The sequence below is a fragment of the Rhipicephalus microplus genome, unplaced genomic scaffold, assembly GCF_043290135.1.
Source record: "Rhipicephalus microplus isolate Deutch F79 unplaced genomic scaffold, USDA_Rmic scaffold_32, whole genome shotgun sequence".
Taxonomy (NCBI): domain Eukaryota; kingdom Metazoa; phylum Arthropoda; class Arachnida; order Ixodida; family Ixodidae; genus Rhipicephalus; species Rhipicephalus microplus.
Window position 1 is genome coordinate 322033 of NW_027464605.1, and position 26597 is coordinate 348629.

A 26597-nucleotide genomic window follows, 5' to 3' on the forward strand; every position below is an offset into this window, starting at 1 on the left:
ATCTCACGGGCCCCTGTTAATTAGGAGAAAATTATTATTTTATTTTCACGGCACTGAAAACTTTGCGTCTGCGTTCCTAATGACACCCATTTCAACGACGACAGCAACTGCGAAGAAAGATAACGGCTGGAAATATATAAAGAGAATGTACGCAAAATTATTAGGGTGGCCGCTTTTCTGCCTGACCGGCAGCGTTTAAGCGTAACATCAACGCTGTCATATTGGGTCAAGCGCGTGACACGCACCACGAAAATGAAAGGAGCACAGCTTCGCCGCCTGACATACCTTCATCACAGCGCTGTTCATTTTGATACGGTTAAGTGCTCTCTCTAAAGCGGTTCTTTAAGGTCGCAGCTCCGACGGAACAAAACAGCGAGTGTATCGAGAAAGAGAGCACAAAAAAAAAACAAATCATGCTGCCAGGCAATACAAGGCTCGTTTAACTGGTCGTCTCCCGCGCGGACGGGGCGCCAATAAATTTTCCGACAGGTTATACGCAGTGGGAGCAAGCGACAGACCGGAGGCACCGTGGTAGCAGCACGGTGCTCTCGCGCACTGATACGGGGCTTCGATTTCTCTACTGACGATGCGCATGTGGTGGCCACTGTTGGGGAAGCCCAGAAGACCAGCATGGCAGACAGAGAGAATTGCAGGGGCGCCGTGAATTTCACCCATAAAAAGGAATCCCTGTGTGCCTCTGTGCAAGTCCGGCGGTCCCTTATCGCTGCGAAACGGCGAATGATCGCCCCAGAAGCACTCGTTTGGCCAAGAGCGGCAGCTCCCATATAATTTCTTTCGCGGCTTAATTTTGCCCCCCCCCCCCCTCTCTTCTTTTTCCGACCACTTCTTCAACGCCATCTTTTTCCTCTTCCTCCTCAAACTTTTCTCCTTTTGCTTCTTTTCAGCGATTTCGACTGCGAGGTACCCTGAAAGTCCTCGCCTTCTCCCAGTGTGTTATTTTTGCTTCTCAATAGGGTGGCGGAGACATCGCGTTCTTACTCTTCGCGAGTGCGTCGTTGTCCGACCACTTCGATGGCAGTAACCCTCGCTGCGTAGCAAGAAGCCCAGCGGAGAAACCGATACGAGGCGCCAGAATTGAAAGGATGAAGGCGCTCTCTCGGGTGCATGTTTGCAGCCGATCAAAACAACGATATCGACGAGCGCGAGGATATACGACTGGATGCAGCAACAATTTGCCCTATCGAGCGCCCAGTCAATACGCAGGGCACATGCAAGAAAGCTCGTTCGTTGACGCCTCCGCGAAGGTGCTGCTCCCGACTCAGAAATGCACCAGAAAGTCCTCCTCGCAGCGTAGACGTCGACGAGACGGCGCCGCAGTAGTTGCAGCGCCACCACGAACGAAGAAAGGGAGCGGCTTTCGAATTTAATTACGCCGGCACCTAAAGAATGCGCGTCTCGTATACGAGGAGGTCTCATTACATTCAGCCCGGTGCGACTGTACTTCCCAGTGAAGCTGCGCGCTCCGCCGCACCATTGCTCGCTGGGCCGACGCCGGGTGCTAAAACGCTCGTAAAATGCACGAGTCGACGAGCGAGCTAGCAGAGCGTCGCGCGTCTCTCTTTTCTCGCGGACAAATTGTGAACGGCGAACCAAAAGGAATCGAAGAGGCTCTCGTCGACGGACGGTGAACGTGCGCGCCAGTGAACGACTGTGGTGCCAGCGGGGGCACATAGAAGTCGGCGAAGGAAAGAAGGGGGGGGGGGGGTCAAAAGGCGGCAGAAGGAGGCAAGAGGGAGGGGTGTGCGCGACGCGCACACCGGCGGTCCGGACGCCACCTGCCACCCAACTCCTTTCAAGGTTTGGAGGGAAGGGGCAAACGGGCCACAATCACCGACCCGACAATAACAATCACGCCAATGACAAGAACAACAACAGCAACGCTGCGCTCGCTCGGTAGAGCGGCGCGCAAACCGCTCGCGCCGCGGGACCATCATCCCTTCTCCGTCGGAGAGGCGCTGCACAGCCAGCGCGAGAGACACGCCAGCGGCGGCATTCCAGCGCTGATGGACGCGGCCGTAAAGGCGTGAAATATGACTCGTAGCCGCGCGCGCGGCCCTATAGCCTATTCATTTACATTTATTTTTTTTTTAATATTTCGTTCTTTTCCGATGGCGCGGCGGATGAGGTGCGCTGCGCTGCGGGCGCGTAAGTTCTCGCCGATGCCGCGCGTTTTGTGTGCCCGTCTCTCCGCGCTTCTCTCACCCCTCCTTGCAGGCAGCAGCAGGTTCGCGGTGCCGGCTGGCGTTGGCTGCCGCGGCCCCTCGAGCGAGGCAGCCAGGGCCGCTGCATCGGCGCGCGGACCAAACCGAGCGCTAGTCAGCCGGCAACCCCGGCCGCGCTGAGTTACGACGGCTTTCCTCCGTCCGACACGGAGGACACCCGTTCTCTTTCCACCACCTCGTAGCCCTTCCTTTCCAACAGCTCGACGTCCGCCCGCTGGGAACAGCCGGCGCTGCCCGGTCACGGGGATAGCACCGAATGTTTTTCTTGTTCCTTTGGTGGGACCGTACGAAATGGGCCGCGCGTTTAACACCTATACCAGCCTCCGTGTATGGCCGCCTCCGTCTCGTCTTCGTTTGAACGCCGCAAAAAAGCCACCTGGCAACAGGACTGCCAACGCATTTTCTTTTATTCCTCACATAGCATCGCGAAAACGAGGCTTGTCGTCGGCAGTCTTGTCTGTGACGCCACGGACTTTTCTGTGAAGCCGCGTCGCTTGTGCATGAAAATGTTTATAGACTGGATCGAAAGAGATGCTAGGTAATGTCGAGCGAAAGTATGTTTCGCTACCTCGTTACATCAGACCGTGCCATGAATGATTTCTGCGACACACTCGAGAGCCCTACATTTCTGTACGGACGTGATCACTGACTTTTACAGCAACTCTCGCGTTTTACAAAGAATATACACCCGCCTACACGTTATCGTACACTATGTTCAGTATAGTAGCAGCAAACATTTCCGTGCAAACGAGCATGTAATTAAAGCGATGGTTTTCTTGTTTATCAGCGCTGTGCGAGTATAGCACACCAGTGACTTGCCCGATGTCACGTGAGTGGACCAGGGTGCTAATTAATTATAAGTAATCGTCCGCGTTCCACCCAGCTTCGAATCGAGAAAATTGTTATTATGGTTACTGTTTCATGAATTACCAGGATGTACTGTAATTAGGAATAGTTCATTTATCCCAAAGCCTAATCAAGAAAAGAATCGAATTTGAACTGGCTGTATCGCACCAGAATTGATACTATTCCCGTTTGGATATAGTGGTTTCTCACAATACAGCAAACAAAGCAAGCCAGGAATGACTGGAATATTCCCGTAGTCTTTTGGTTGGCTTATTCTATCTCCCTATTCCCAAAATTACAATCAGTTAACAATGGAAAACGCTGAAAAATGATGTGAGGTGTCATCCTATAAGGATTTATCTGGCACCAAATCATGTCCAAGGCAGAGTTTTTTAAGCTGGCGACAGCTCATTTATCTTGTTGTTTTTTTCGTGTATTTAGAAAAAGTTTGCAGTCGGAGGACATGCATGTATAGGATGCCCACTGATGCACTTCGTAAGGCGCCACCTTTATGAGTGGTAAGGCTAACAGCAAGACGCGCTGCGACGCCTACATGACCTAAATGATTGAAGATGCATGCGTGCATCCGTTATAATTATTTTGGTTTATAATTATTTTGGAGCAATGCACGGTAAATACTTGCGCACAAGCTAGCGCTGGAGAAGATGCCCTGCTGCAGTGTTCCTCTTAGCTACAATTACCACCGAGGTCGAAAGGAAGCCGTCCGGCTGCCTAACCACTCGTCCCTACGAGTACATCACATGATGGTACGCTCGCTGTTGACATTGCCGCGTCTACAACGGCGCATGTCCGAAGACAGTTCAACCGATTCAGTTACGTAGTTGCCGTACGATGCACGTTTGGCGACTCGGTATCGGCCCCACTCTTGGGCAGTCATTGTTTTTTTTTTTTTTTTTAGGAGAGACCAGGTACAGCAGTAGGAACGGAGAGCCACACGAGTGCTACAGGAAGAAATTAAGGTGGACGTAGAAGTAGTGTCGCCGCGAGTGCTTCTTTGGAGCTCCTGTGCATTCGGGGTAAAGACCCGTGCGAGGTTGCGGTACTCTTCGGCATGTCTTACCGTATAGTAAGTAGTACATCGATCGCAAGCGTCGTCTGCGTCCAATGTCTGCTAAACACAGAGATCATATCTTGAAGGAGAGGTTTCCCCCACTGTAGCGTTACTCTTAGTTACAAATTGATTGATTGATTGATTGATTGATTGTTCAGGATACAGCAAAGAATATCAATGTTTTTAGTATATACAAGAGCATCCCGCTTTACGAGTGATCTTGGGTGCCACCTTTCGCAACATGAGTGCATGTTTGAAAGTGTCATAATTTATTAGTTGCTACCATCCCTGTATAAGCCATCGAAAACTACTTGAGATATGGCGACATGTGCTGCCCGATGACACATGAAAAGACAAGTGCTTTCTCGGGAGTTGCCAGATTGGTGATACACAGCGTCATTGCTATGTCAAATAATATTTCAGCAAAGGTATCAACAAATTCTCTGAGAAAGCGCGGCACAATAGCACAAGTGCAGTGGTAATACGATAATAAAAAAATCGCAGCATATGAACGAAGTGAACGATGATGAGTGGGCGAAGCAGTCAGATCGTTCGCTGCTACTCGGTGGTATCGTAGATCACCCTTGACATAGAGCACTCATACATTTAAATGAATGTCAAGTGATGTACAGTTATATGCAATGTTTACTGGTCATATTGATTTGTGGGACTTAACGTCCCAAAACCACCATTTGATTACGAGAGACGCCATAGTGGAGGGCTCTGGAAATTTTGACCACCTGGGGTTCTTTAACGTGCTCCCAAATCTGAATACACGGGCTTACAACATTTCCGCCTCCATCGGAAATGCAGTCGCCACAGCCGGGATTTGATCCCGCTACCTGCGGGTCAGCAGCCGAGTACCTTAGCCACTTGACCACCGTAGCGGGGCTGTTTATTGGTCATAACTGGTACGTTGTGTTGACTTGTGAATTTCGTATCGCCTTCACTGTTACTGCTTTGTGGTATCGTATCTAGCCCGAAGTTGACAAAGACGAGGGCGCGTCTCTCTGATGGTTGCTGGTTGTTTCCAGTCATACGAAATGTGTCACAGAGTATATCGAGACGTAATCTACTGCACGAGCCAGCAGTTGTCCGTGATTATCATCGTGATCACCTTCATTGCCATGAGAGTCATTGTCATGGAGTAAAGTGGGTACCTTGCACGTGCTGTGCCGTGATGGGAGAAAGAGAATGTGTGGTGTGGAACGCGCTTGTCCTTCATCGTCACCATCGTCAGCGGCTGCTCATTGTGATAATCAGTTTCGCGAGAAGTCGCCAGCGAATATGTGACGAACTTTTTGAATTGATCTAGCGTTACAAGGTGGATCAACGTGGTTCTTTAAGTATAGTAATTGTGCCTATCTTGGGCTTGCTAGTAACGCCGGCTACACCCTGGCGTTGAAAGGTTAGCTCATGGTTCGACTGGCGTAACCTTAGCGCTCCCATTAGAGTACAGACATCAGTATTTTCAAAACATTGTGCACTTTAAGGTGCAACGGGATGAATATGACACGTAACCGTCAGCGTATTATTCGGCGTCGAGCAATGTTTCAATAGAGCTTGCTGAACCATAGGAATGCAAATGTAATGCTTATTTGACGGTTACAAAACGGAGCCAACGCTGGAACCCAGGCTGACGTTAGCCTTACATTACTCCTGTATCATACGAATATATATGTAGTGTTTGTCGCTTTATTTATAAAATTATATGTACCAGCATTTCAGCTGCAACTGACGTTGCACGGACATTATTTACGCTTTAAAGTGGTATCTTTACAGCGCAGTTTCAAGGCGTGGCGTGCCCCTTGGAAAGAATGTCGTGCAGAAGCCTTGGGTTTGATTCCTGCGGGGATCCTGATTTTTATTGTTTGCATTTTATTGTAACTGCTAGCAATAAAAATAATTTTAATTTCAAAAGAGGTATATATTATACGATAATAAATTCAAATGGACCGACTCGACATCTCAAAGCTTAGAAAATTAACTCGCTCGCTCCTACAGTTGTGGTTCAGTTGAAGTGAATCACGAAGCCTATATAAGGGACCGCATGTTGCCTTAATAGATATAGATATGTCAAGTTCTCGTCGTAGCTAGTCTGGGGATTAGCAAAGTCGATCAAGCATTGTGGCATCAGGTTTCCTCTTATAATACTAATTAAGCATTTTCGTTATTGAGACAATAAAGCTAATCTTCCTGCTTTATGCTATATACTTGTTCCACCCACAATATTCACTAGTGCGACATCTCTCGCATCCTGGACCTGTAAGCTCGTGTTTTGGTAGTTTTTCAGGAATCATATAGAAATGCGTTCCTACTTCACGTCGTGCTTTACCTTTCTGCTCTATATTGATAGGCAATTAACTAGTAGCGCCTGATGTATAATTCCGGTGATTAATAACTTACTGCCTACTTACAGATGTATGGAGGCAAAATCAAGCTCGAGATAAAACGTCGGGTGTCTGCAAGAATCCTCCGCGCGTTTCTTATCGGGCAACGTTTCTTATCAGCTGCGCCCACCTGCGGAGACAGTCCGCGCAGCGGCCACGCGGAGTTTGTTCGCCGCGTAAGCTGAGTACAAACGACGAAAGGCCAGCGCTTCTACCCGGATGCCACCGGCAGATCTGCACGCTGGTTCTGGCGCTGGAGTTCATACATTCTTGCATGGTCCGTGACAAGCTGTGGTTCAACTCTCCAATTGTCTACCCCAAGGAAAAGTCCTAACATTAGCCAAGAAGGACCGAGCTCCTAGAATCAACCCTAGGATCGAGCCGCTAGGATCGATACCCTAGGAAAAGTCCTAACATCAACCAAGAAGCCCCTAGGATCGAGCCCCTAGAATCAACCACTTTCACTGTTTTGTAAGCTTTACGTGCTAGTGAAAACTTGCCCTTTTATTTTTAGTGTTATAGTTACCGTTGTCTTCATCGTTATTATGGTTGTTGTTGATTGACTGATATATGTGGTTTAGTGTCCCAAAAGCACCTTACGATTATGAGAGACGCCGTAGTGGAGGGCTCCTGAAACTTAGACCACGTGGGGTTTTTTCGCGTGTTCGTTTCATTTCACTTCATTTATTGAAGCCTTAAGGGCCCGGAGGTATTACATAAGGCGGGGGCAAACAATATATGATGAACTCTTAATCACACAAACACCGAAAAAGGAAGAAAAGACGAAGAAAGGTGGAAAAAACATCTCTAAGAAAGGAAACAAGCAAGCAGAAAAAAAGTAACTACCGTAAACTGAAAACAAAACAGCAATATACATAAGTATTCAGCATCATAATGCATGAGTCACTAAAATATAGTTCCTAACATGGTTCAACTAGGAATTCATTTCAATTTGGGTCAGATGCATTGTTATCTTTTCGCGAAAAGTCGTGCGGTTGCTGGACGAAACAATACTGTTGGGGAGGGTATTCCACAGGGTTATTGTATGGGGGAAGAAAGAATCTTTCATTGATGATGTGCGGCACAGAGTGTGTGCGACTGGTTTGCTGTGGTTGAGGCACGGCGGAATACGGGGCGGGGGTTGAAGTCGAGGGTGCCTGGCAAGTGGGTGATAATAGAAAGAGTGAAGCTAGCAGAGACGCGAGATGATTCGACGTGATTGGAGACATGGAAGGGCAAGTGTGCGCTTGAGTTCAGTGATGCTAAATTTACGCGAGTAGGTTGACATTATGAAGCGAGCAGCGCGATTCTGGATGGATTCTAATTCATAGGTCAGATATGCTTGTGAGGGGTGCCAGATAGTGTCACGGGACCCGTTAATTCGGGAGGCGATCGCCGGGCTAATTCCAAGGGCCGAAGTATCGGGCCCCCGAACCGCACCACGAAAGCGTGGACAATTTAGAAGTGGTCGTATTTGGCACGCCAGCGGACGCCGGCTGTGGCCCAAAGATTAAGTCAGAGCCGAGAGTTGATAAACAAAACCAAATTATATTCTCAAATATGGCAGATAAAAACGATACACAAGTATGCACATTCGACAATAGTTGAATACAATATGTCACCAATCAAACAACGTACTACACAGTACAATCAGCCACACTCGAAACAACGGACACAGACAACAACACGCACTACAATCCAGTCGCATCCATCGAACAACCAAGACACTTAAACACTAAAGAATTAGAAAACTTATTCAGTCCAAAGTTCTTGGAACAAAAGTCTTCCGAGAATCACTCACTCAAAGTCCAGCGTTGTTGTCGTTCCGCTGCCCCCGAAGTTTCTCTTCCAGGAAACCTCGCGTCTTAACTTGGCCGCTCTCCAAGCTTCAAACTTCTTCGCCGGAAACACGTCGGCTTCCCACACGCAGCTGTTGCCACGCGTCTTCGCTCGATAGCGGTAGACACACACTCTTGCCTGTCGCTCGAGTCTTCACCCCTCAGGTGGAAATCCTGTTCTTCTCCTCCTTTGTCACGGAAGACAAAAGGCTTCGCCCACAAGGCAGAACACCCTACGCACTCTGGCGCATACTTTCTTCTTCTCCTGCTTTGTCACTAAGGACAAAACCTTCACCGACAGACGCGGCGGAATACCTCACGAACACTGGCGCTAACTTCCTTCTTCTCCTGATCTCCCATCTCTGCTGCTCGGTTAAATACCTTCCGCGCGAGATTCCAGAAAATTCTCATCATTTCGTCGGCGCGATGCGCAGCGAAGGCTGGGGGAAAGCGCGAGACGGTTCGACGGCCGTCCGCGACGGATGACGCAACCCGGCATCACCACGCCCCTTTCCATCTAGAAAGTTCCAGGGCTTGCTCGGGCGCCGATGAGAGGAGGTTCGTCGGCGAACCCACGCTTCCGAGGGGAGAGGGACGCGCGCTCGGGAGTCTTTGGATGCTTGTTTTCTTTTTTTATCGTTGACCTCTCGGCGCTTCATCGCGAGAATTTGGCAGTGCGCCCTTTTTTTGAGTTCTCGGTTTGGGACACTGCCCCCCACTTTAAGAATATTATCTCATAATATTCAAAACCAAACAAACGAGCGCGAACAGTCCCCACACTCTGATAGACTGTAACCTAGTCCGTCGCTCATGCACGTCACAATCACAATAGAACACTCAATACAAATGTTCATTGCAATTCAATCTCACACCACATAGAATATAGACACAGGTACATAAATACAATACTCCATCACACACTTCAAACAATACAAATGTACAAAGTTCTCTCATTACAACAATTGTACAATACTATACATCACATCACCGTAACAAACACTTTGACTCGCTCGACATACAGTTGTTACACAGGATAACACCCACATTAACACAACATATTGCACTCAGTACTGCCAAACACATTCCGATTCGACCTCAGCACCTATCTCGTGTATTATGAGCTGCGCTTGCGTCCTTTCTTGCGGTGCTCGCTCGATCTCTTCTTGTTCTTCCTCGTTTTGTTCCGGCAAGCCCTTTCCACCGATGGTTTCTGAGGCGGCGTCTCAGCCATCGTTGTCCCTTCCGACATTGTTAGCGGGTCATGACGCTTAACCGATCCTGTCCGGTTATTCACCCACTTGTTCGAGTCCCGACATTTGGCCTGGCTGGCCGACTCCGTCACCTTTGCACTGTCGGTCAGTTGAGGTCGTGCCGACGTAAGTTCCGCTGCCCAGCACGTGAACTCATTCAATACGATCATGTTCTCATTCACTGTCTCTTGCGCCCAGGCTTCACCTTGGTCTCGAGTGAAATCCTTCACGGGATTGTTCTCCGCTGTATCTCGCGGTCCCTGTGTCGGCGGGGGCTCCATCTTCGGGTCTTCCCCCAAACATTCTGGATCATTCGGCCCTCGCGCCCCGTCGATGTTCCCGATAACGAGGTCGTACAAAGGGGTCGTCATGCATAGAGCGGTAACCTTCCCACTGAAGTACGGGGTTTCAACCTCAAACTCTGCTTCGGGAAGCATCCGAACCGTACTGTCAATTAGGCAAACTGGTTTAGTTTTGCCTGTTAACTCACTTTCCCGTACCAAACTTCTCCGCACGAAAACAGTGGAGCTACCGGTGTCTCTTAACACCCTAACCTTCTTGCCCGCAACTTTTCAAGACAGCGTTGGCATTCCCTTCGTAACACCGGTTGGCTGTTTTGTCATTAAAGCACCCACAATAGGAAGTTTCTCCCCATTTTTCAACTCTACGAATCCGTCGTTGACGGCATCACTATCGGATTTCGGTGCTGCTAGCACACAGGATACCTGGTGAGTTTTACTCACTCCGTTCCGACAAGCGTCTGCTTTGTGCCCAGTCTGACCACACTTGAAACATTTTAATACCGTAGGGCTCGTAAAGATCGTTCGACAGTTGTTCGCGCGATGACCCACTCGGTTACACAGAAAACATCGCGGAATGCTCTCCGGTGCACGCTTCTTTTCTTCGGGAGCCGATTTCTTCGAATCTTCAGGACACTCCTTCTTGACCTTGGCCAAATTAGTGCCACCTTGCGCTTCCACGAATTGATCAGCAAATTCAAGCATGTCTTCAAGTGACTTAGCTCTCCTCTCTTTCAAGTACAGCGACAGGCTTGGGTGGCAACTAGTAAGAAATTGTTCTCTAATTAGGAGCTCTCTAAGCTCATCGTACTTCTGCGCTGTCCCTGAAAGTTCAATCCATCTGTCGAAATGATGGCAAAGTAGGGCGGCATACTGCGTAGCCGTCTCACCATCAGCTGGCTTTCCTGTCCGAAATCTGTCCCGGAATCCTTCCACAGTAAATATAAATCTCTTCAGCAAAGCAGCTTTCACCTTTGCATAGTTGGCTGCATCAGTCGGCGTCAGCCTACCGTACACACTGAGCGCTTCACCACTCAAGCAAGTACTCAAAGCAGTTGCCCATTGATGTTCCGGCCAATTCTGGCTCCTCGCAATTGTCTCAAATCGGTGAAGGTACGCGTCAAGGTCGTCCTTCCTTTCATCAAACGCTACGAGCACCTTGCTTGAGTTCAAGCGGAAGCCATGATCTTCCCGTTCGCGGCTTTCAACTCTAGCTTGGACCGAAGTTTCACTTCGCTGTTGCAAACGGAGCCGCTCGAGTTCCATCTCGTGCTGCCGCGGCCGTTCCCTTCCAGCCATCTCCGCTTCTCTTTCTTCTTTCAGCTGTCGCTCCCTCGCTTCTCTTTCTTCTCTCGCCCTTTCGGCTGCCAACTTCTCTCTCTCCAGCTCCAACTTCAATTGCTGCTCTCTTTCTTTTTCGCTCTCTCAGCTGCCAACCTCTCTCTCTCCAACTAAGCTCCTTTTTCTTCCTCGGCTCTCTCAGCTGCCAACCTCTCTCTCTCTCTAACTCAGCTGCTTTTTCTTCCTTGGCTCTCTCAGCTGCCAACCTCTCGATCTCCAACTCAGCTTCTTTTTCTGCTTTGGCTCTTTCGACCGCCAACCTTTCTTTTTCCAGCTCAGCTGCCTTTTCGTCTTTGGCCCTCTCTTTTTCTTCTTTTTCCTTCTGGGTGACCTACTTCCGTAGTTCGGCGCCAGAAAGACCCATCTTCTCACCAAGAGCTACTAACTTTTCGAGATCCATTGTGTCTCGCAAATAAAAACCTTGCCGCGTGCAAAAAATATCTGCCTAAATCAGTATGTCGGAACACTCTCCTGCCCTCGTTAACGAGAACACTGAGCAACACACAAAATCGTTCCGATAGCAGTATCAACAACTCGAGGCTCTTTCTCGCTACTTTGGACACACTGTGCGCCGAAAGGTCCTAGTCGCGGACGCCAGATTAATTGTCACAGGTCCCGTTAATTAGGGAGGCGATCGCCGGGCTAATTCCAAGGGCCGAAGTATCGGCCCCCCGAACCACACCACGAAAGCGTGGACAATTTATAAGTGGTCCTATTTGGCGCGCCAGCGGACGCCAGCTGTGGCCCAAAGAACAAGTCAGAGCCGAGAGTTGATAAACAAAACAAAATTATATTCTCAATTATGGCAGATCAAAACTATACACAAGTATGCACACTCGACAATAGTTGAATACAATATGTCACCAACCAAACAATGTACTCTACAGTACAATCAGCCACACTCGAAAGAACGGACACAGACAACAATATGCACTACAATGCAGTCGCATGCATTGAACAACCAAGACACTTAAAGACTAAAGAGTTAGAAAACTTATTCAGTCCAAAGTTCTTGGAACAAAAGTCTGAATGATACTCGTCCGAGAATCACTCACTCAAAGTCCAGCGTTGTTGTCGTTCCGCTGCCCCCGAAGTTTCTCTTCCAGGAAACCTCGCGTCTTCAATTGGCCACTCTCCAAGCTTCAAACTTCTTCGCCGGAAACACGTCGGCTTCACACACGCAGCTGTTGCCACGTGTCTTCGCTCGATAGCGGCAGACACACACTCTTGCCTGTAGCTCGAGTCTTCACTCTCAGGTGGAAATCCTCTTCTTCTCTACTTCCTTCTTCTCCTCCTTTGTCACGTAAGACAAAAGGCTTCGCCCACAAGGCGGTACACCCTGCGCACTCTGGCGCATACTTTCTTCTTTTCCTGCTTTGTCACTAAAGACAAAACCTTCACCGACAGACGCGGCGAGGTACCCTACGCACTCTGGCGTTAACTGCCTTCTTCTGCTGATCTCCCATCTAGGCTGCTCGATTAAATGCCTTCCGCGCGAGATTCCAGAAAGTTCCCATCATTTCGTCGGCGCAATACGCAGCGAAGGTTGGCGAAAGGGCGAGACGGTACGAGGGCCGTCCGCGACGGATGACGCAACCCTGCATCACCACGCCCCTTTTCATTTAGAAAGTTCCAGGGCTTGCTCGGACGCCGATGAGAGGAGGTTTGTCGGTGAACCCACGCTTTCGAGGGGAGAGGGACGCGCGCTCGGGGGGTCTTTGGATGCTTGTTTTCTTTTTTTTATCGTTGACCTCTCGGCGCTTCGTCGCGAGGATTTGGGGGTGGCGCGCCCTTTTTTTGAGCGCTCGGTTTGTGACAACAGATTCGCTGGTGACGGTGTATGTAAAAATATTAGTGACAATGAGCCAATTCACTTAGTGAAGGAAAGCGTTGGTGAAGACATGAGACCAGAGAAGCTGTTCAGCCCACCAATTTACGTATCTCCCTCTCTGCTCCTTTATCTTTATTTCATCTCCTAGAACTATAAAGCTCGTGAACATTTACTAATGCTGCATATAAAATTGGAAATTATTCGAGCCAGTTCACCAAATATACATACCTTATATAGTTAGATTTATGAAGTGTGGTGGATAGAACTTTGTTTCTCGTAATTATCACAACTTTATTGGCTGTGATAACAAACATAATTTTAGCAGCCTCACACTGGTGAGGCCAAAACGAAAGGAATAGAGCAGCTGGGTGCCTCCCTACAGAGGACGCTTCCACTAAACAGAAAGGGCTCCAGGCTTGCTGCGCAAGCTGTGTAACCATGAATACGGCTCACGAAGGCACAACTTGCTAATGTTGTACAAATGCACATGAGCCCAATACTGGAATTCATATGCAAACTATTTTTGAACGGCCCTGTTCATAAAACAATAACTATTATCTAAGAGCTAGAAGCGTTGCGAGTGTGTCTGGGACTCCCCAGGTTAGTGGCTATCAATCTACTGTAGCAGGAAGCACGCCGGCCTACAGTATACCTTATCAATTCCACAATTCCACAACACAAGTATTTTGAACTTTTATAGCTTACCGGCAAGAAGATAATAATATGTATACCTTTATCTCAGACCCAGATGCCATCTTTGTTGTTCATTGGCCATGGCTTCACACACAGACAAGGTTTGTTCAGAAGAAACTAGAAAGTATAAATGGGGACATCAGAAATGTAATTGGAAATGAATATACAAACAACTCCACTTAAAAGTAGTTACACTGGAACTATAGTTACGTATACGTATACGTAAGAAAAGATACAAGAATAGGCAGCGCTCTTTTCTACTCTTTATGAAGCGTGGAAACTTGGGCAAGTTGGGACATAACTGATTTCAGGAACAGCGCAACCTAGAAGTAGTTACTTCGTAACTACGGAAGCGAAAAAAACAAGGACAGAAAAGAGCGCTGACTTTCAACAAAGAGTTAATATCAGAGTGGTGTACATATATAGGCGAAAAAAATGAGAAAATTGGGCATGCGTAGAAAGGTGCGGGAACAACCACTGCGATACAACGTCAGCAAAACTCTTGTCTCTTGTTGAATGGGCTGAAAACAAATACACATGTAGCTTAAAAAAGATCAAGATATGCAATCTCTTTTTGCAACAATGCAACCAATGGGCAACTTACACATTTACCGTCAAACTTGTTTATTTGATAAGCTTCAATTATCTCACGCGTGGCCTGCGAGTTGTGCTTGCTTAATACCTCGACACGCTGAAAAACTGGCACGCAGCCGCAGTCTCGGCAGTGGATTCTGAGGTGTCCTTGAACTACGCTGTGCAGAATAATATTGTGCTCTCTTAAACGGTCATTGAGGCACCTTCCGGTTTGCCCTATGTATATCATTTCGCACAAAAGCGGAATGAGATATACGATACCAATAACTCAAGGTACAAAGCGCGTTCTGTGTTTCACAGTGCATCTTCCTCTAATAGCAGCTGGGTTATTCACCAGCTTACAAAGCTTTGCAAGCTTTTCTGGGGCAAAAAACACAACAGTGACACCACCGCGTTTACCGATTTTTTTTCTGCCGATGCGACACATTGTGCAGATAAGGAACTGCAACACATTTGATGAGAACAGACGCGTTTTGAGGCTGAGATCGTCCTCCTTGATTTTTAATTTGCTTCAAAAGTTTTTCAGCAACAGCAGAAATCAGGGCGCTAGAGTAACCAACGCTTTAGAGGCACTTTATCTGTGCTTTGAAACCGCATTGCATCGAGTGCGGGCATGACATCTTAAGAGCGTTTACCAGGCAACCTTTAATGATACCCCTTTTCACCAATTTTGAATGAGCTGAGTGGAAAGGTAAAAGGGGTTTACCACTTCACGGTGAAAACAGCCAGCACAAATGATTACTTCGAAGACGGAGTGTTAGGTCTAAGATTGATTTGTGGGGTTTAACGCCTTGAAACCACCATATGATTATGAGAGACGCCGTAGTGGAGGGCTCCGGAAATTTCGACCACCTGGGGTTCTTTAACGTGCACCCAAATCTGAGCACACGAGCCTAAGTGTTAGGTCTAAGAACCTAATCGAATTTTCAGACGGTAGCTCATGAGTAAGTTGAAGAGGATACAAGTGCTTCTTAAACAAATCTAGAAGACTAAGTACAACAACTTCAAAAACAGTATCCAAACAATCAATAAATACAATGAAATCATCAACAAATCTACAGACCTTCACAACGAGAGACAAGTCAAGATCTTTTTGAATGTAGCGATCCTTATGCGCGAGAAAGATGTCACTCAAGACTGCATGGTGCCAAACAGGAACCTATGCAAACGCCACTTTTTTTAATGAAATGTTACTCATTCCAAGACGCAACCATTGACTTTGAATAAAAGGAAAGCAATTCCAGAAAATCATGAACTGGCATACCTGACGCATTCTGGAAGTTTATCGACCCGAACGAATCAATGCATTCTTCGAAGCACTGGAGCAGTGCGTTATGTGGAAGAGTATAATATAGATCTTTCACGTCTATCGAGAAAGCCTTCAGTCCTTTGTCATTAGACCTTAAAAACTTAATAACCGCTGCAGAATCTTTTACCAGGAAATGATCGTCAATAGTTAAGAGGTTAAGCTGTTCTTGTAAAAACAAGGCGACCTGTTTTTGCCAAGTCCCGTTTTCAGAAACTATTACCCGCAGTGGGCAGTGAATCTTGTGCGTCTTAGTGGTGAAAAAGATGTCAAGACTTAGCTTCTTTGATTTGTCGATTGATTTTGCAACTTTATCTAGGCCGAGAGAGTTGCAAAGCCTTTTCGCTTTCAATTTAACGTTTGCTATAGAAGAGTCACTGGGTTTAAAAACGGAGTTTATAGCCATGGTGGCTTTGTCCTTTAACAAAAGGGAAGGCAAAACAGGAAAGCCACCTTTGTCTGATGGTAAAAGAGCTAAAGACTGGGCTTTTAAAAAAGATACTACATTTCTAGTGGGCACTGCACTGGTAGGTGGTTTACAGCGTGTTAAAACATCCACATCATCAGAAACACACCTGCTCATCTCACTGTTCAGGGTGCATCGAGCAACTTGTCGTACGAGGGCGCAGTAGCTCTTGTGGCGTTTGTCGAGGTTCAACAGGAAACTTTGGTCCAAGTCCCAAAACATCATGCACTTTCTCAGGAAGTTCAACATCACCAACGATGTGTACCCGGTTCTTCGGCAACACTGGCTTCTTTGAAGGAACAGCTCGTAGGCTAAGGAGTGTGTGTTGCCACATCAATTCTGTCGTGCTGTCAGCCAAGGCAGATAACTCACGCCATTTCTTCTTGGCAGTAGAGGGCCTTCCTGAACGTTGTCGCTGCAGCTTAACGTTGTAGCTGTAAAATAACGTTGTAACTGTAACTTCTAGGTTGCGCTGTTCCCGCATTTAGTTATTCTCTTGTTTGTTTTCTTGTTTCTTTTCTTTTCTATTCCTGTATCTTTCTATTCCATAGTTACACTATGACTACTTTTAAGTTGCGCTGTTGGTATATTCAGTTATGTCCTACCAACTCGCCCAAGTTTACACGCTTCGTAATTGGAACTAATGGTTCGAATTGTAATATTACGATAGAATATGATGAAATTTCTATTACAGAAAAGCTAAGTTCACGTCTATCAGATTTCTAAATAACAGAATAATAAATTACCTGGTTCACGCAGAAACCAATAACATAACAGTCAAATACGCTTGTGTGAACAATGAAAAGGCAGGCGTAGGAATCGCCCTTGGCGTGCCTGACTGGTTCATCGCAACGAGGGTGCCTGATTTTACTCCAGAGTCTTTAAGCTCAGTTCCTGGTGGTAATTTTAGCACTTCGAGAACTTCCGCCAAGTGAAAGCAGTGCAATCACATTGACAGATTTCCTTTCAGTGTGTGCAGCTTTAACAGCTTCTGAAAACTCTTGCACTTCTAAAGGCATTCCGAGCAATAGTACCGCCGCAGTTGAAACACCTGAAGTTACTGTGGGTCCCAGGCCACTACGAATTGAGATATAAGGAGCTTCCCGATTTCTTGGCTCTAGCAGCGCTTGATGGCCCACTAATACGTGTACTTCCAGAAGTAGAATATATAACCACAATCATATGTAGAAAATCTACAATTGGCACCGATATGACAAAAACAATAAATACATGGACAGAATATAACCACCTCAAGTTTACATGGCGACCTCAGTGGAGTAAGTCCAGAAAGCCCGATGTAATGATCACTAGGTTTCGACGCCACGTCCCTCCTCTCTATTTACACAGATCTTGTCAGGTGATATCACTTGACTGTGCATTCTGCGAAGGAATGTAAATTATTGAAGAATCACTGAACATTATTTTTTATCATGTCACCGATAGTCGTGACTAAAAAAAGGCTTCTGGTTATTTCCTTTTTGAAGATAGGCGTTAGGTTGACGGTGTAAATGGCTTAACTTTGGTGCCTCTATTTTGGGACATTGTCACAGGGAAGCATTCAATGCGGCATGTGATTTTATTGACGCTACAAAACCTATCCCAATCTAAATCTCCACTCTAGTGAGTACTCCTTTTGAGTAAAGTTAATAAGTGTTTTAACACAGAGATTCTGAATGGTTGGGTGAAATGAACGCAGGTGTTTTGTCGTCTCAAAATCTCTCAATCTCATTTTTTGTTTCCTTTTACTTTCTCTCTCTCCCTCTCTCTCTCTCTCTCTCTCTCTCTCTCTCTCTCTTTCTGCTTCGTATGAATGACTGCCTTGGCAGACATTACGGCTGTCCGATTGTCGAGGAAAAGAAGGCACCAAAGGAGGCTGAAACGCGCGAGGAACACCGAGCGCGTGTATCAGCGCGTGGTTTTTCCTAATGATTCGTATTTTATTTATTATAAATTCATTCATGAGCATTCTTCTAGTGCTAATAAAAAAAGCCGCTAAGCTTTCTTGGTCAATCACCCAGAGGGGCTATATGTACCATATTTCAGAGAAAGCAAATCAAATAGAGTACTCGATATCTCTGCATAACATATAAACTTCTGCGAACCAGTGTTTCCTGAAAAGGAATGCGGCCATTCGTCGAAGCATAACGAGTATACCGGTACATATCTGCAAAGAGGACACCTGCGTGGGTATCTCAAAGACAATATTCCATCGATGAATACCTCTTTGATGTGTTGGGATTCTCTTTCTTCTTTTTATAGTGTGTAGGGGCTTTCTTCGACTTCTTTTTCTTGTTACCCAGATCTACCTAACCGATCATGAAAGTTTTGTTCCTTTTTCAGCCTCCCACACGTCAAAATTTGAGTATCTATTGACGCAATAGCAGCATCGGGACATGGTGAACTGCCCGCATCTCCAAGTCAGGCACCGCACTTCGTACGTTAGGTGCGCACGTCACGGACCTGCAGTCCGTTGCGCGCAGTCCGGCGTGAAAGGAAGAAGACAGGTGGAGAGGTCTGCACTTGCACTTCCGCCCCGCCGAGTAGGGGAAGGAGAGGAGCCGATCGGAAATCGAGCGTGGGAGAAATTCATCGGTCGACGGGGGGAGCGTGCGATCCGCCCGTCGCCCGCGCTCCATTGAAAACAATGCCGCCGCCGGCTCACACGAGGGTGGCGCACCGAGTGGGCTCGGGGTCGCCGGCGTTCGAGGGCCACCCGGCGGCCTCGGTCCAGCGACCCAAGGCGCCGTCGGCGCGACTGAAGGCGGCGAGAAGGCCCTCGCGGTCGTGCAGTACATGCCGACGGTCGCCAATTACTCGCTCCCGCTCGTGGTTTCCCGGGTGCCACCGGCCTCCCCGTCGGCACGCCTCGATGCCCCCGACTGCTGCCGCTGATACACGCGCTTGGTGTTCCTCGCACGTTTCAGCCTCCTTTGGTGTCTTCTTTTCCTCGACAATCGGACAGCCGTAACGTCTGTCAAGGCAGTGATTCATACGAAGTATTTTTTTTCTGGTAAGCTATGAGCGCGTGCCCACCACCTATAGACTGGCAGTAGAAGCACCAATGCCAATTGCGAGTGCTGGTAACCACTTTGCCCTTGGCGAACGGCTCCGTACTGCGAGGACGTGCTACGGGAATCGTCAACTTGAGAATTGCCAACTTGAAAGGTCACTGGCTTGCTCCCTCCCTCCTTCCCTTCCTCTTTCACTCACTCACTAACTCACTCACCCATTTCCCTATAAATCTTTGTACCAAAATAAAGAGCTGGGTTGCGCGAAGCGCCATGGTGGAGGAGCCTGCCGAGTAACAAGACTACTTAAAATTGTTTCACATTTGAAAATATTTAACAATGTAACATAACCGTAATGCACGAGCAAATACTTTTTGCATCCTGTCTCCATTCGAATGTGACTTTTGAGGGCAATACTCGAACCCACAATTTATGCTCTATAGGAAGACCACCCACTCAATTAGGCATGATGGGATGCCTTTCACAATCTGTGAGCGCTATCCATCGATTCCATCGCTTCAACCCTATGTGTCGAAAAAAAATCGCGAACATAGAACGAGAAGGAGGACGAAGTAGAGGAAAGATGCGAACCTTTATTACGTGACGTTTTCTGCCTGTGCTATATCGTGTGAAGAAACCACATTTAAGGAATAATCAAAGCGAAAGTGCGAAAAAGAAGTGCATAAAGCGGGCGCATAGTTTAAGCGAGGAGAGTACTGGTCCTTGCCATTGCTTAGGCAGGTCAGCTGACCTGCCTATTTGTAGATGGAACCCGGGGAAAGCTACACCATTCAGAGGTCGATGCTACAGACGTTCAGGCGGTTCAGATACATACTGCAACCACACATTCGCAGGGTATTTTTGCACACAAATTCCTGGAGATTGACTGCATAGAAGCAAGTCAATTCTGTAGTTCGCTTGATTTCCGCATCGCGGCCTATACACGCAAACACGTCACAGTGATGACTGAGTTGTCTAGTCAGACGTCTATGGCAGTTGTGACTCACGCCTTGCCAAGTCCATGAGCGGTCAACCTGAATGAACCTGGTTGCTTGTCCAAACAAAACCTGCTGCCTTCGCCGCGGGGCGCGAAGAGTTCCCCCGGACAAGGTGAATTAAGTCTGCGACACGGTCCCGCGTAAGAGTATAGCAGGGGAGGACAAGGCCACCGCACCCTGGACAGCTGTGGGCAAGCACCTGCGCAACCGCGGAGCCGCGTTCCGACCTGGCATCCTCGCCCTCCACGTTCACCCCGAGGCACGCCTGGTTCTTTAAGCCGCCTCAAAGCAGTGTCGCCAGGCTGCGGCGTGTGGCCCCGTGTCGATGGTCCCGTTGCCCTAAGCGGCGTGCAGGGGCCGCTCATTACCGCTCGATTACGCCGGTAGCCGGCTGGCCTCCTGTTTTAGAAGATCTGTAGAGGAAGCGCAGTATCGGCCCCAGCCGTGCGGAGCGACCGGCTTCCTGTGTAACATTCTGATCTCGCTAGAGAAATCGTGCGATTTTATGAATGCCTGCTAGGACATGGCGTGACCCATTACGATTTGTTTATCGTCCACGTGTCTGTATCAGACGGGAATATCTGCATTGCTTCTCATCTGAGTTTTCTCTGTCAGTCGATTACAGAAGGCTACTGGCATCATGATGCCGGTAAAATTCATTTCGTAAATATCTTCGTGCTATAAAACTATGTAAATTTCTACTGTGACTAACGAATATGCCACCGGGTCTCTTTAGCTAAACACAACGAGATCACAAGTGAAATCACGTACGCAAAACAAAGCACATTTAGTTAGTATGAATCACCCTTTTATTCGCACCATTCACTTGTGTGCATGTTCATGTATTTCCGTTTCACCTTACCGTACGTTGACACAGTTTTCAGTCTCTTATATCATTCTTCATTCTCACTTAAATTGATTGCCCGATTCATTTGGGATTCACATTTAATTTACTTCATTTACTATAACATGTGTGATTTCACTGTTGATTGCCGTATTAGGTTACTTGATTACCTACTGATCCACAATTGTGTTGTCGTTGTTGTTGTTGTTGTTGTTGTTGTCGTCGTCATCGTCGTAGTCGTCGTCGTCGTCGTCGTCGTCGTCGTTGTTGTTGTTGTTGTTGTTGTTGTTGTTGTTGTTGTTGTTGTTGTTGTTGTTGTTGTTGTTGTTGTTGTTGTTGTTGTTGTTGTTGTTGTTGTTTTTCTCTGCACATGGATCGTACCCAAAGGAGGGGATTGGGGTGAATTTGCCCGATACTTTCTTCATTGCTTCGTTTCTAAAAAGCGTTAGTTATTTAATTGTGATTTGAAGTGCCAATTGCGAATATAAAGGAGAAAAAAAGAGGAAAAGAAAAGTAGTGAGACCACAACTTAGAAAGAAAATTGTTTAGTCGCAGTGATGTATTCCTGAACGGCGAATAAAACATCCCTGTGGCTGTAACCCAGTGTAGAGGCTCCAAATGAAAGAAGGGCAGGTTCTGATTATTGCAAGCCCAGTTGATGAAGGGGTGGTGCTAGTATATGTTGCCTGAATAAATGAAAACGGCGACAATATAATAAAAAATTACTAATCGTTTCCTCTTGATTACAGTAAATGCACATAGGGGAGTTCAATAAACCGGATCTATGGAAGTAAAAATTGAGGGAGGTTACGCGGCAACAAAATTTTGTAATGACAACTTCCACCATCCTTGAATTAGACAATTCACTGTGCCAGGGAAATAACAAGTGGTTGTACTTCGGAGAAGCCGTCAGTGCAGGGTCTGTTAAATTTTGCCTGGTTTTAAGCGTGTGAAATCGCGCCATCGTAATGTGTACTGTAGGTGGGAAAATAGGAATGATGGGTGTCGAAAACGATGCCTTCGCAAGAGAATCAGCCACTTCATTTAACAACAAGCATTTGTGCCCTGGTGCCCAGAATCAATGAATACTTCGGAGAGGACAGAGAACCAATGATTTAAAAAGTTTCAGTATGGGTGAGCAACCCGATGTGGACAGAAAATAGCACACTGATAATGAGTCAGTTATGATTGCTACGACTGTAATCGAAGTATTTACCTTGTGCAAGGCTAACATAATTGCCATAAATTCAGCCCAAAACACAGGAGGAAAATCCAGTAAGCGCAGTGAAAATGACCAATCAAGTACAGGACAACTTATTCCAACGCGTGATTTTTCATCTGATTGCGATGTGTCCATTGCAATACTGGCATTCTTCGGCAGAGTACTTAAAATTTTCCTGCAAGAACCATTTAAAGCAATTGTTTCTAATAGTTTAGTGTGAGTTTGGAAGATATCATGGTAAAAGATTTCTGGGGAGATCCGTTGCAAAGTTAAAGGAGTCAGATTACGAACTTCTACATTTAGAGGCTCAAGTAACGATTGAACAAATACTATTTCTGCTTTGTGAATTCTGAGCCAATTCACGGAAAAAATTTGATCAGAATTGAAAATAAAAATAATTTGTTCAGTGCTAAAGGTTGCTTCACTTAATCGTAAAAACGTCTGCACAGTAAGGATGTTAAAGTGGCATAATAGGGTTGGTATTCGTGCTTCAAGGTATAACACTGCATTTGCAGTATACTTTGTAAGTCCTAAGCAGAGCCGTAAAGCCTCTCTTTCCAACAGAACGAACGGCCGAAGCTTGTAGGCTGACACACCAGAAAAAATAACGCAGCGAAACTCTAACACAGGTCGGACATACATTTTATGTATCATCAAAAGTGCCTACCTTCTCATCCCTGATCTATAATTGCTCAACCTCCGTAATACGCCCATTGCGCGCACTGCTTTTCTCGTTATGTATTCAATGTGAGGGTGCCAATTGAGATGTTCATTATACATAACTCCAAGGTATTTTAATGGTTTTACTTGTGGAATATCTATCTTGGAGCTTATAATTAATAGATATGTGCCCAGCATCATGAACAAAGAAATTAAGAATAGCACATTCATTGGTATTCAGGTTACACATCAAACTATCCAGCCATTGTTCTGGTTCATTTAGATTTTTTGTAGGATATTGTAAAGACACTGGATGTCATTTGAGTTGCAAAGAAAGCAATGTAGTTGGCATAAATATAGGTTTTCACATCTGGATGAACGGGGATGGTACTAAGCAATATGTTGAATAAAACCGGGAAAGTACTGACCCGTGAGGTACATCTCAGGTTCGCTTGCGCTTACAGAAAAAGAAACTGGCTTGAAACAATAGAATACTCTTCCACTTAAAAATTCCATCACCCACGCCACAATATAAGGTGGAAACCCATGACTCCATAACTGATTAATCAAGATAGGATATTCTACACTATCGTATGTTTCTATGTTTCATATGCCTAACGTTACTAAGGCCGCATACTGCTTTTTGTGACGGGCAATGTGAATACGACTTTCCAGATATGTGCATGCCATATGGAATATCAGGATCTGAAACCAATTTAGGAAGAACTCAACAGTTTTTTTTTCTCGTTAATAAACCTGGTTATATGGCCAGAAAATACCCTTTCCATAAGGTTTACTTCATTAGATGTTAAGGCAATCGGTCGTATGTTGTTTAGATTATAGCCTGTCCCTAGTTTTTTAAGCAATCGTACAATTTTCGCAATATTTCATTCATAAGGTATTCATGCTCTTCTAAAGGAATAATTGACGAGATCTAAAAGATCATTCGGATATTCTCTGTGTAGTATTTTTAGCATTGTATTCGTAATTACGTCGGGGCCTGGTGCTGCATTTGGCAATCTTTCCGTAGCGTCATTTATTTTGGAAGTCGATATTTTTGTGTAGTCATAGAATGCTGGTGTGCAAACCGAATTAGGAAGACGCGTTGAGAACGAGTTTTCTAATCCTTCAGCCAATTGATTTAATGATTCCCGTAGTTCTTGTGAGGTATGAACTGCTGAGTCAACGTTTTCTGGTATATATAGGGATCTTCTTCATACCTCGAAGGAAATTTAATAAAGCACGTTTATGATTCGATTTAGACAGGTACTCAAACTGTTCTTGATCATATTGCTCTTTAGCTCGCGATACAGTGTGTTTAAATGTTGCCGCAATGAACAGATAATCCTTTCAATTTTTCGAACTCTGATTACATAAAAGTCTTTCTCATGCAGCTTTTTTTCTTCTGTAGTGTCGTGTGCACTCAGTATTCCACCATCTGCTAGGTTGGGCACTTTTGGTTGACGCCGAAGCAATTACAAATTATCTTATGTTCTTGAAGATTTCTAAAGCGTACAGATATTTCTTCTGAGGTCTTCATTTTGACCACTAAACGCTGCCATCATATTTGAACGCAAGCAGACTTTAAATTTATTGTAACTGACAATGATTTCTCTATCTTTTCAAGAGATTTTACAGGGCATGTGATTTCAATGTATACAGGAAGATGGTCACTATTTGAAGATAAATGAATTATTTTCCGAGACTTTATTGAAATACTCGAGCTGCAAAACGTAAGATCTAATCCCGATCGTGCCCATCTGCGAATATATGTAGGCTGTCTTCCAATTAGGCAGGTAAGGTTTTTATCAATCATCCAATCCCACAGAAGAGTACCGGGAGGGGCTGTTCGAAACCCCACGAAACATTATGTGAGTTGAAATCACCAGTAAGAAGGAATTCATTCTTGCAATTAGCTAAGGCACTATGCAACTGTTTAGTATTATGCACACCCGTAGGAAAATATGCGTTTTTAAGTGGAAAAGGGCGCTGTCCGGGCAGACTGATGTCTAAGGCCATAATTTCAGTCTGAGGAGATAAGCTGAAAAGTTATGCTCGCTGTGTGTCAAAATTTATTCTAGACTAGTATAATTAAGCCACCTCCTGGTGATGGATGGTCTAGCCGAAATGCTCTAAAATTGTTGACATGATAATTATTAGCAGGGTTAAGCCAGGTTTTTTGTAATATTATTTTATCGGGATCTAATTGATTGATTAGGCAAAGTAAGTCAGTAGACGCAGAAATTAAAGACCTACAATTCCACTGTACTACTTTCAAGGTGTCCATGTTGACGAACGAATCCCTTCAGCAACGGTGGCTTCTAAAATACTCTCTTTGATAAGTGCACTGGCATTAGCGTTGCCCTCTTTAGTTTTTGAGCTTGGGCAGGGAGATTTTACAGGACATCGAGTGCCCACCTCTTCCGAACTGAAGAAACCACCTCTTCCGAACTGAAAGACATCACTTATCAGTTGGAAGTGTGGCGTTATTTCCTGCAGCTGCACCTGGATTGCCTTTGGGTTGCTGAGCCTAATAATTCGCCATTCGAGGGCACCAGCGCAACAGGAATGCTGCCAACACCACTGCGGAAAAAATATTCCAATGGCAAGTAACCATTAGACAAGGAGGCTGACCAAGGGCTGTGCCCTTCGCCAGGAGACAAATTAGACATTCGCACTCATTCGATTGCCTAAACAAGTAACACGCAACGTCAGTTAGTTTCAACAGGTCAAATTCACCCAAGACTCAGCCAAAATACAGTCTGAAAGAGTCCGAAGCAGGCGTTCGCCAGTCAGTCGAACCAGGCCGTGAGCAGCGAACGCGTCTGGATCGCCCCTGGTTCCAGCTTGAGTCAATTCATTTCCTTTTTTGTTGACACCAAAGTCAGTTGATTAACACTTGATGCTCTTGAAAGTACGCCAATTCGTCATCATTATTCTCCTTTATATACACTACTGATTTATTATGTTTACGTCAGTTTACTGTCAATTTATCCTAATGTATGTTTGTTCAATAACAGGAGAGCAGTAATTAATTATTATTATTATTATTATTATTATTATTATTATTATTATTATTATTATTATTATTATTATTATTATTATTATTATTATTATTATTATTATTATTATTATTATTAATAGCCAACTGTTCAATGATAGCTTTTATGTTCGTAAATGCACCCTTGATTCACTTCAAAGCCCGAGTGATTCGACGTAAACAATGGTTAGTTTAGTGAGTCAAGAACAAAGCAAGAAAATGAGGTGTGAATAAAAACGCGTCATGTTACTTCAGTGCAAATCAATGTTAATTAAAGTAAATCAACAAGTATTATTTAAACAGCAATAGTAAGTTAAAGCAGCAATCAACAGAGCATGCCTCAATAATCTATGATTTACTCATGTCGTAGTACTCTTCGGTAATGATAGCAACAAAGTAAAAGAAATAATACAGGAATTAAACTGAGAAAGTGCTAAATTAAGCTTTAAAATGAATAAATTGAAGACACTCATCGTACCGTACAGCCTGGAGGGAAAAAAAAAACGGCCGGCCTGGGCGGAAGGCGCAGCACAGTCACAGCGAAAGCATGAAGAGCGGTCTTTCAGAGCTTTTTCGAAACACTCATTGGGTAAATGCTAGAAGCACACTTGCTTGGTACCCACTACGCCATAAATATTTGTAATTTCTACATAGTA

At 45.7% G+C, this 26597-nt stretch overlaps 2 protein-coding genes across 4 annotated transcripts in view; one reads left to right on the forward strand and one right to left on the reverse strand.

Moving 5' to 3' along the window:
• LOC142786797 (uncharacterized) overlaps positions 1-2425 on the forward strand; it is a 95127-nt gene extending 92702 nt beyond the window's left edge. Inside the window, exon 3 of the mRNA XM_075884445.1 lies at positions 2236-2425. Coding sequence (XP_075740560.1) covers positions 2236-2425 — 190 coding nt within the window. The remainder of the gene's footprint in view (positions 1-2235) is intronic.
• LOC119172814 (glycine receptor subunit alpha-4-like) overlaps positions 1-26597 on the reverse strand; it is a 379910-nt gene that overhangs the window by 109207 nt on the left and 244106 nt on the right. The window lies entirely within an intron of this gene.